Source organism: Pristis pectinata, chromosome 5 (genome assembly GCF_009764475.1).
Source record: "Pristis pectinata isolate sPriPec2 chromosome 5, sPriPec2.1.pri, whole genome shotgun sequence".
NCBI classification, from domain to species: domain Eukaryota; kingdom Metazoa; phylum Chordata; class Chondrichthyes; order Rhinopristiformes; family Pristidae; genus Pristis; species Pristis pectinata.
In genome coordinates, this window is record NC_067409.1 from 107,664,710 (window position 1) to 107,675,499 (window position 10,790).

The 10,790-nt window shown below is 36.3% G+C and overlaps 1 protein-coding gene across 1 annotated transcript; it reads right to left on the reverse strand.

Moving 5' to 3' along the window:
- Window positions 1–5,257: 5,257 nt before the first annotated feature.
- On the reverse strand, window positions 5,258–6,561 carry hoxa13b (homeobox A13b). The gene is made up of 2 exons (XM_052016427.1): window positions 5,913–6,561; window positions 5,258–5,502 (listed from the first exon to the last, which is right to left on the reverse strand). Exons 1-2 carry the CDS (start codon window positions 6,559–6,561, stop codon window positions 5,258–5,260), a joined length of 894 nt encoding a protein of 297 aa, XP_051872387.1.
- Between the last annotated feature and the right edge of the window lie 4,229 nt (window positions 6,562–10,790).

Here is a 10,790-nt window from a genome sequence, read left to right on the forward strand (position 1 = left end):
CGACTGACTGCTAAGTCGATGTAAAAATGTATCACGGAAAACCATTCAATTGTCTATAAACTCTACCGGAAATTAGATTTACTTTCCGAAATAATGAACACAAATATTTTAATAAAATATGTTTGCTTAAAGTTTTATACAGAAGTTATTTTAATTGAAGGCACGCATTTGGCGTTGGAATGAATAATAATACAATTGAATTCAAACTTTCAATTAATACTCAGGAAAGAAAATCTCATAAATTGAATAGATGGGTGCGATTTAAAAGAAATTCTAAGTTATCATACAAAATATAATTTGAATATTTTGGGTGTGCGAATTTATGTTGTTAAATGTAATTATACTGATCTAATCACACATTTGTAATTTTCTAGAATGTAGATTGCGTTTATAAATATACTCTGTTTGAAATCGACATTTGAAAAGATTTTCGTGAACTGAAATACATATTCCCTTTGAAATGAATTATAACACATAAGACGCATGTTACCTTAATCTTTCCAAATGCTATTTGGAAATTATACAAAATTGGTTATCCAAAGGCGCATTCTACACGTGAAATGTTTTTTGCCCTAATTTGCAAAAAATAATACCTAAATCGTTATTAAAGTCCCGCATGTTTGCACGTGCATATGAATAAGCACATATTTTATGCTAATCTATTAAAGGATAGTTTACTTGTTGATATGCATCTATTAAAATGCAGAAAGCAATTCTTTTCATCTATTATTCTGTGGCGCGTAAACCGCAAAGTAAAATACCTGGGATTGTATCAGTAGTTTACGTATTATATAATCTTTTATTTTATGAAGCTCAGTTTCGTTTATGCACGGTATACTAGATACTTTACCGACTTACTATTGCCATATCATGGTATCTTATTTCCAAAATGTTCCATTTTCCGACATATATTGTCAGCAATGTCAAATCCAGTACACCCTATTTTTGAACTGCATGTATAATCTATTATAAACCAGAGTAAAGCAATGAATCAACCACTCATCTACATTCGTAATTTTTTATGTAATTAGAAACAAAAATTATAACACAAAGGTTCTACTTGATTTTTTTCATTCAGAAAATCAATTTATTTTTGAATTGAAGTGACGCAATAGTATTTGATGTCAATTTTTTAAAGTTAATTCAACAATTTTGAAGTTAATTTGACGCGATTTTCGAAGAGCCACATACAGTAAGTTGAGTGTATAGTACAGTTAGTTAAAAATCCAATTTACTTAGCCCATCGTTGAATTCAATAGGAATTTTACATTTAATATTCTTTTGAAGCAATTCATAAACATTAGATATACATTTCAGTGTTTCTTATTGTTAAGAGTGTTCGTTTTGGATACGTTTAATTGCATGATGGCAAGTTGTACTTGGCAGTAAACGGGAAAAAACGCATTTTGTAGCATGTATATACATGCATATACTTCATGCAGCGAATGCTGTCTGCCTTCAGAATAGATAATAAGGCTTCACTCGAGTGAAGAGAAGAAACAATTCAAATAAGCCATTATATCAAGATAAATGAGCATTCAGGCTGCTGGCAGAACACATAATCGGTGAGGTGAATGGTTGCATATTTTTTAAAAGTGGTAATAAGCGAAATTAAATCCAAACTATGTCTTAATACGACTTTAGTTTTCGAAAATGGCTTATAGCTTTCATCATAGAACGAATGGCGTTGTTATAATCATAGATGATACAGAGTATAAATCTCTTTAAATATAATTCCTAATGCTTTGCTTCGTACTATGTGATATGTTTTTTTTTTGAGAATCTAGAGTAATGCATGCGAACTTCTCTCTAAGGACTAGATCGGAGTTACTGATAATATTCCGTAACACAAATTCAGTAATCCAAAATGCATTATCGTTTTCCCAATAAATTAATTTATTCGCTCGTGGCTGCCGCTGAAGTCATTAAAAATGCATTCATTTATTCCAAGTGAAGATCTACAGTTCAAGGTTGAACATTGGCACCAAACGCTTTCAAGAACCTAAGGCTAAATGAATTCTGAAATGCCAGTTCTAAATTATTGCATTCTTTGCTTCCCTGTGGTTATCACGGAGATAACTATACAGTTAATTTTGTTTAACTCTTTATCTTGCGATAAATAAATAACAAGAAATGACTGGACAAATCGACAAATCTGAGCGTCCCTTTCATTGCTTAAGGACTTCGCAGCATTTTTACCTGTTGTATTTCAGTTACTTCAGGCCCAACAAAACGTATAACGGCCGAAGTAAAAATTTGCACTGCATTAATTTATTTGGAAATAGTGTTAATTGTCTATTATTCATATAAACATTATCTGTTTTGACTGCACCGAATGGTTACTTATAACTAATAAAACATTATTTCGTTCTCTTCCCCGTAAACAGAAATTTCGCAATTTTACACTAGATGCATCTAGAAAAGTAATAATTAAACCAGCCTTGATCAGACACAATGTGGGTGGTTCTCCTCAAGTATTTTCCAACAAATGCTCGGTTGGATTTTGCAATAGCATGTTGTGATTGGTTCGACTGCGTCATGTGATGAATGTAGCATTTTATAATCCCACGACATTTTGACAAATCAGCTTTCATGTTGCAAACAGTAACCCCCAGATTGTTACTTCGGGTGTATTTGGAAAATGCACCAGAGAATGTATAGTTTAAGGTTGATCATTAGGCATCTAATATTAATTGGATGTAAATGTAACAAAATAGATCGGTTACTTAAGGAAGTCCGCTTACCTCTCAATTAATAATTCCAAGGAACCATTCTCTATAATATCCACGATAAAATCGCGTACTCTGCATGATTGTGGAATTTATTTGTAATTCTGTATGTTAAAATGAAAGGTTGCGGTAGTTAACGTTTTTTAATGAAGATCAAGTCATAGTTTTGCATGTCTACTGCCCTTAGCGAAAGACAGATTACTCAACATCACATACAATTTCCTGTGGTTTCTATTTAAAATCTATCTAGACTGTATGCTTTAAAATTCCCAAAATGTCGCGTAAAATTCCTTACTGTCATTTACATGGAACATCTAAGCCATCCCTTTAGTTTTGCAAGATTAGAAGCGAAATTCCGCAAATACTTGACGGGATACAGAATATAAAAGAGAATAGCTGTCCTGCCCAGAGTAGTTAGATATAGCAATAGATAAAGGTGAAATAACAGAAGCATGGTTACATAAAGACAAACATGTTGTAAACGACCGATCACAGATAATTTGAAGATTACTCTAAAGCCTTTTACGCAGTTGGTAAATACAATAGTAAGGAATTTTACTTGATCAGTTTGTTTGCGCATTCTTTAGCTGTAGAAGTTGAAATGGAATTGCAGGTGAAAGTTAAGTCACAAAACATACAGCCATATCCCGATATTCATATGGATTCTAAATTCCCTCCTTTAGGATATTAGTAAATTATCAAACCTTGGCGTAGGAAATGTAATTTATGACTAGATATTGAAATTCAAACGTTTTAAATGATTTACCCGAAATTTTCCAATATGTTGACAATGCATAAGTATTCGTTAGAGTTGCCGACCTTTATTGGATGCTCCCAGCTCACTCTCTGCACGTTTATTATTGATACAATCATGTTTGGTTGCTCGTGTTTCCAACGCTCATATCAATGAATGTCCGCAGATGTAACAGTAGATGGCGTACTTGCTCTACATATGCATCTCATGACTATTCATAAGCTGTTAATCGTCAAGGTCAAAGACTATCTGTTTTCGTCAAGGTCAAGGTTTAAGCCACCCCCCCCCCCCCCCCCCCAGCGCCCTGCCTCCATGTACAAAGCAAAGGCAGAGCGTGTATTTTTACTCAGAATATGGAAACACTTCATTGCTCTCAAACTTTCAGCAGATATTAATACAAACTTAGAGGTCCAGCCTACAAATATTGTTTCCATCAAAACCCTGAATCTTTATCTGGCGGTGACATTCTCCCATTTGAAAAAAAAGCCGGGTATATTTGCTGATTGGCAAATTCCTCGGTTATTTCTTAGAATGAAAGCATGGTTTCCACGCATTTGGAATATCTTGCTTCACAACAGGAAGAAATCTAATTAGCCCTTTTTGACTTTTTTTCCCTTAGAAGTTCTTAGCTGGTCTCATGTTTCGAACCAAAAACTAACAAAAAATACGCGACGCTGTAGTTTATGAAGACTTTTTTTATTCGTGAAATAATTTGTTTTAATGCAAGTAATTCAGTAGATGATAAAAAGACAATAGGCTATACAGATTAAAAGCTGCATAATAGTAATGCAAGACATATTTTAATTTCATGATTATCATTCGTGATTTAACGTTGCAACTATAATTGGTTTATATATACCAAGCAAGAGGGAGCATGCAGATATAACAATGCAGTGTTTTTTAAATACAATTGCACGCAGATGTTGTCATCTTTAAGAAGAAAGCTGTGCGCCTTAAGCCTGCATGAAGATTAATGCGATGTGAGATGTGTAATATAACTAGCAGACAAAAAAAGGCTTCATATTTAGTTCATTTGCACGGGATGGGGTCTTCCACGTTTGCAAGCATATTTTCCTTTCCGCTTTGTAGAAACTGACGGTCTGCACTGTAATTATGAAAGGCAAGGATGCTCTTAGGTATGTACATAAGACGAAATGTAGAGTGCTGGAATTGTACGCATTCACGTTCCCATCTGTATTGCTATTTAGAATATATTCTTCCATCTACCTGTATATTAATATCTTTAGAGACAGCGCATCCCTTCCAAAGAAAACGTAGTGCGTAAACATACTTTTTATTATACATTTCACGATATATCCCATAGCTTACCTGAGGAAAAAAATAGCATGCACTCTAGTAGCTTTTTTTTTAATAACTAAACCCTTTCAGCAAGTTTTCTTTAGGTGCTTTGATGGCATTTTGCGAAGGAACTGTGTGAATCAAAGTTTTACGATTATTCTTTCTGAGTGTTTCAGTTTATATGCACTCGACAATGTTTGCCACATTTGAAAATAGCAACCCTCTCGATTCTTGGATAATGAGTTTGATTTATTTCTGGCGAATAATAATTTGTTTTAACAAGATATTTGTACCATGTGTCTCTTGGATTTTTATTTGTGTTTTGTGGGATGTTTTAAGAAAAGTAATGTTCAGGCAGAAAGAAAAAAATCTAGCATCAAGAAAATGAGCTGAGATGGTTTTTTTTTCTTCAGGCTGAGATCAGACATGTTTTAAAATTTTCAAAATAAGTCCAAGTGTTTCTGGAATTGTCGCACTAGCTGTTACTTTTCAGTTTGGTGAGAACTTTTTTTTCTTTGACTCGTCTGTTTTGAAACCAAATAGTGACTTGTCTTTCAGAGAGGTTTGTCGATGCCGATATCCTCCTCCGCTTGTCCTTGGTGATGAATTTATTGGTAGCATATTCCCGCTCAAGTTCTTTCAACTGCACCTTGGTATAAGGCACCCTTTTCTTTCTCCCACGCCGAAAAGAGCTCGCATCCGAAGGATGCGAAACGACGTCTGTGGAGAGAAATACACACCTTTACTATCCCTGGCAGTTTAGCTCTCGTCGCCAAATAAACAAAAAGTTTCAAAACAGAGACTGTCGCTGGAGCCAAGTTCAACATCACAGCATGGAGATGTTACTGGGATTGCATTTAATGAAATAAATGACATAGCAGCAAATCTAATTTAATGCGTTCGAAGGTCGAAGGAATTATATAAAAATCATGCAAAAGAATATTTAGGCAGGACACTAAAATACAAGTGTATGTAATGTTGGGGGCATGGCGAATATCATTTCTTAATTGTGGTCTAATTTATATGTTATTCAGTTACCCGTACGTATTTGCACGTCAGACAAAATGCTTTCTCCTTTCATTGGACGGGTTTCGGTTATGGGGAGTGCATTACGTTTTATCTATATTTACCTGGCAGACTCGACTTCCAGAGGTGGGTGGCTTGAGGTTGCTCTTTCGAACAACAAACTTGACCGTTCCACCCATTGGTAATTGCCCAGGGCTGGTAGCTCTCCATGGGTAATAATGTGTCGTGTCTCGGTTCTCCCGGAGCGCTGATGGTGGGGACCACAGGTACGTCCAAATAGCTGGGCATTGGTTGGTATGGCCCCGCGTAACCTTGGTAGAAAGCAAACTCCTTAGCTCGGGTGGTGAATTCCTCGCCGGCGGACGTGTCCATGTATTTGTCGGCAGGATAGCCAGACAAGGTGGAGGGTTGCGCACAGGACTTAATGCTGCTATGGTGGCTCATTCGGCAGGGGTAGTAACTGCTCCCAAAGTATCCATAAGGAAGAGAAGCACTAGAGGAAGTTTGAGCAGCAGGACAAGGACTACACTGTTTGACAGGTTCAACAATGCCAGAGACTGGTACTTCACTCGACGAGTAAGCAGAACTGGGGGCTAGGGATGCTGGATGGGCCATCAAATTCCTGCATTGATTTGCTGTGAAGTTCCCTCCTGAAAATCCATCCATGTTTTTATTAATTTCATCCAAATTATTGTCGTAGACGAACATCACCGTGTCGATCCAGCGGGGATGAAGTATCACTGACGCTGTCATATCACGTCCAACATTGAGACTAGTGGCCGTTTTAAAAGCCCCCAAGACTGAAAAGAGATACTGAATCTCTCAGACTTAGCAGCATTGACGCGCCAGTGTCGCTGAAACCTGCCTCCCTATTGGCTGCGAGTTGTCCACGTGATATGCAAAGTAGCTGATAAACATCTGAAGAAAAAAGGTAGATGTTCCATTAGTCTAATAAAGTAACGTTTGGATATTTACGTGAACGAGTGATTGGAATAAAATGCATAGATCAAAATGTTGCAATACCATCGGTGTTCAAAATAAACCATTTTTATGGGAATTACATAGGTGGGTTTACATGAAAATGCTTGGCCATGCTAGTAGAAGCAATATTTTGCATATGCACAAAAGTGCTCAATGTTAAATCTATTGTTTTTTGCATTTAACAAAACAAATAATTCATGTTTTATGGGGGTTACGACGTAAATGATTTTAAATCGGTTATCTGTGCATGTTCTTGATTATCGTGCCAAGAGTTGAGTTTACCTTTGAATAGATAATTTTACGGTTCATCCTTGTTATCATATGTATCTCCTATCAATTAAATTGGACTTTTTTTGTCAAACCAGCTGCCGCTTGAGCAAAGCCTAGCGATAGGACGGGTTAGTACTATACCTTACAATATACAAATAAAATCACGAAGTGTTTTCAACTAATAGGAAAATAACGTTTGGAGAAATAGGTAGTAGCAGCAATTTTATAGTGAAAAGGAAACATCTGTATGACCTTTATATTGCTTCATGACATAACTCGTTAAATCAAATAGTAATAACGCCGAAGAAAAGTCCAAAATTATTCCGGAGTGGATGTTTGATAAAACGTGATAATTATTTGAAAAAAACCATCTGTTCACTCTCTATGTAATATTTGTAAATAAAATGAGCACCGGAGCAGTGCATGTTGAAATCAATCATTTCGGAAATTGAACTCATCTTACAGAATAACAGAATTTCCATTCGCTCGGAACAATTAAAATATTTGCATGTAATAGTAGTGGTAAAATTTCTAGCTATCTTAAAAATATATTAATATCAAAGGACATTTATAAGACAGATAAGAATATTGACTAATTCTTTTCCTGCCGTTTGCCAGCCGTGATCTTGAAGTTTTTAAACAAATGTCAGTTTTCAATTCTTCCCCCGCTAATGCAGTCGGTTCTTGGTAACTTACTTGCTGCAAAATGTGTATGCTCTGAATAGGAAGAGTATTCATGTAACTGGATTTCAAATTAAAATATCAGTAAATGTGTTTTATGGGTAACTGGCACATTTAAGTAGACGGAAAAGCGATAGAATTGTGAATTATTTAATAATATCTGCCACCTGGTTAAATTTACTAAAATCCATAAATATAATTTATTTTATAATATCTAACACAGTCTTAAAAACGTTATTTGATAGATTCAACTATATTATCGCTGTATTTAGAAGTAACTTGGTGAAATTTGGCGGAGAGCATGGCCATAACCCATCCTACTAAACGCAGATATCACATGATGAAGAGTGGCTGGTATAAATGAGCAAAAAGAAATTGGGACCAATACTGTTCGACAGCAATGGGTCGTCACAAAGGGTGATCTTTAATTCAGTTCTAGTCACTTACTTTGTACATGGGACCTTGTGGTAAGTGGAATCAAACTCATATCATGATAATCGACCTCGACAACCCTGTTTCAGTCAGTCGTTGGCCTTGGTTCTATGGCTGAAGACTTAGTGCCTTTAAGTGATGCAGCTGCCTAGAACAATCATTTTACTGTTGAAATGCTTTTTATTCTTTATAATCCTCACCTTCCCCTCCCCCACGCTCTCTATCTATCACCCTCTTCCCTGCTTTACTTGCTCTTCTCTTTCTTTTCTCACTTTTTGCCCCCCCCCCCCCTCTTCAGATGTAGGGGTCAGGCGATCGTTAAAGGAGTAGCCAATTATCGTTCTTTTAATCTTATTTTAGAAAATGGAAGTAATGCGAAGCTAAATGGTTTGGAGACGCTGTTTCTTCAGTGATGCGGACCATCGTTAGTAAAACAGAGAGGCTGTTATTCCAATTATATTGAATATAAACACTCTCCGTCGACTTCCGTGACATGAAATAGTCTCTCCACTGTATCTGGAGATTTTCTACTTTATCTTTCCTTTGAATATCCAAAATGTACAACATTTTCCAGTTTATAATTGCACAGATTATATTGAGATGGGGCTAAAACATATAACGCTGCAGTGAAATATAGACAAGCTAAATCGGGACTTTCTCAATAGATCTTGTGTGATTATTCTTTCAAATCTATGACCAGCTTACTCAGTGGGAGCTCGTTTAGTTTATACTCCAGTGATGATTATGTGATAAAATGATTGGTATTCTAGTGTATCTGTCACTGAATGACAAAGATTCGCCTCCTCCCATAATTATTCGTCGGTCGATCTTATTAGTATTAGTACTTAATGTAGTTGAAGTACCTTAAATTTTCCCGTGTATTATAAGCTAACGGTCTGACTAGAATTTGTTCTGATCATACAATATTTTGAAAGAGCACATCTTATTCCATAATTATTCGGTTAATGCTTAATAACGCCGTATCTGCTCAGTTAATCTCAGCAGATACACAGAAGATGAACTGCATTTAATTATGTAGATTTGTTCCATGTAAATATCCATGTATCAGATAAATAGGTAACACGGGCAAAGGCTGCGCTATGTTAGAATATGTTTCAATGTGAATTCATTCGAACCACAGTTTTATACAGCGACGTTTCTAAATTGAACATTATTTAATCAAGAGAAGGCTGCCCCTCCCCCCAAAATACAAGTTGAATTGAAGCAAACATTCGTCTGCGCACTTGAGTGTAGGTTGGACCACCAGCGCCTTCCGTTTTGAAAGAGTGTTATGTTAAGGCATGGGTGCGATATGAATACAATCTGCAGCATATTCAAACGGGCACATTGCAGATTATGCTACAAAATGGCAGCAACCAAATGGGCAGCTCTTTTACATACGGGTTAGACACGGCTAAAGGCCAAGGTCAAGTTGAAAGTTGCAGTCTAGCCAATGTGAGTGCTGTCATTCACGCGTTGACGACCATGTCTGAATTCTTATAAAGGCAAGCCGTGAGAATTGACTTTTTCATTGCCGTTTTGTTTGTTTTCCTTTGTTTTCACTCACAACCCTCCAAATGAAAAAAAAATCCACTGACCATACCGTCTTCATTTCCAGGCTGTTTCTGCATGGTTGGCAAAGGATGTGAAATGGATTCAGTCGCTTTGAGATACATTGCAAATTATACAGCATTACATCCGGTTTAAATGCACTGTTTACGAAACCTCTTGTTTTGAATTGAGTGCACTACAGGCACGCCAATGTGACTTGGAAAGGTAGGGGCATTTAGAGCATGCTTAACTATCATAATGAACACTGCGCCAAGTATTGAGGGCCATACTGCGGTGCCAGGAGTTATCTCCAGGCAAGGTTTCAAACTATTTTTGGATCCGTACATCACCAATGGAAAGCTTACACTCTGACAAAGTGTAACAACTACATGCCTAAGAGGTAACCGTGTCTTAGAGGCATCTGTGCCCAGGAGGTAACTGTGCCGTATTCCGAATTACTCACGAATCGTAGTAGTTATTTTTAGAACTTTGCAAGGTAACAATTTATTTTTATTTTGTCTGCTACTTCTGCTTTCAAAGATGTTGCAATGCATCCATGCATAAGCACTTGACCTCGTTGTTTGCTACGAGTTGTCAGCCGAGATCTTTTTGCTTCGCCCTTTCTGGATGATGTTGTGAATAATATCCATAATGTGTGCCTGAAAACTAAATGATCGCAAGATCGAAACTGTAACCAAGTTGTGCGAACGTAGTACACATTGGTTAATAAATCGATAACATTAAAACACGTCAAAAACTATTTTCTAATATGAATACTCGTATGAAGACTCGTTTTATTGCATGAGCATACAGATATCGTTTACAAATTTTGGGGGGTTCACTGGTATATTGACTTTCCATTTTCAACTCATAAAAAATGTTTACGTAATCCAGGAGGCGTCTATTTTAATTCCCACTTTTAAAATTCTGAATGTGATCTCCAAATCGCTCCATTCAAACATCTACTACCACTTGTGTGTAATGATTCTTTGAAGCAATACGACTTGAGAAGTATCTATTCAACACAAATACTCACCTATTTAACTGATAAATGGGTATTTATGTGG

Coding starts and splice junctions, on each gene's coding strand:
- hoxa13b (XM_052016427.1), bottom strand. CDS start 6,561: ATGACAGCGTCAGTGATACTTCATCCCCGCTGGATCGACACGGTGATG. Junction 5,503..5,912: donor CTGGAAGTCGAGTCTGCCAG/GTAAATATAGAT, acceptor TTCTCTCCACAG/ACGTCGTTTCGCATCCTTCG.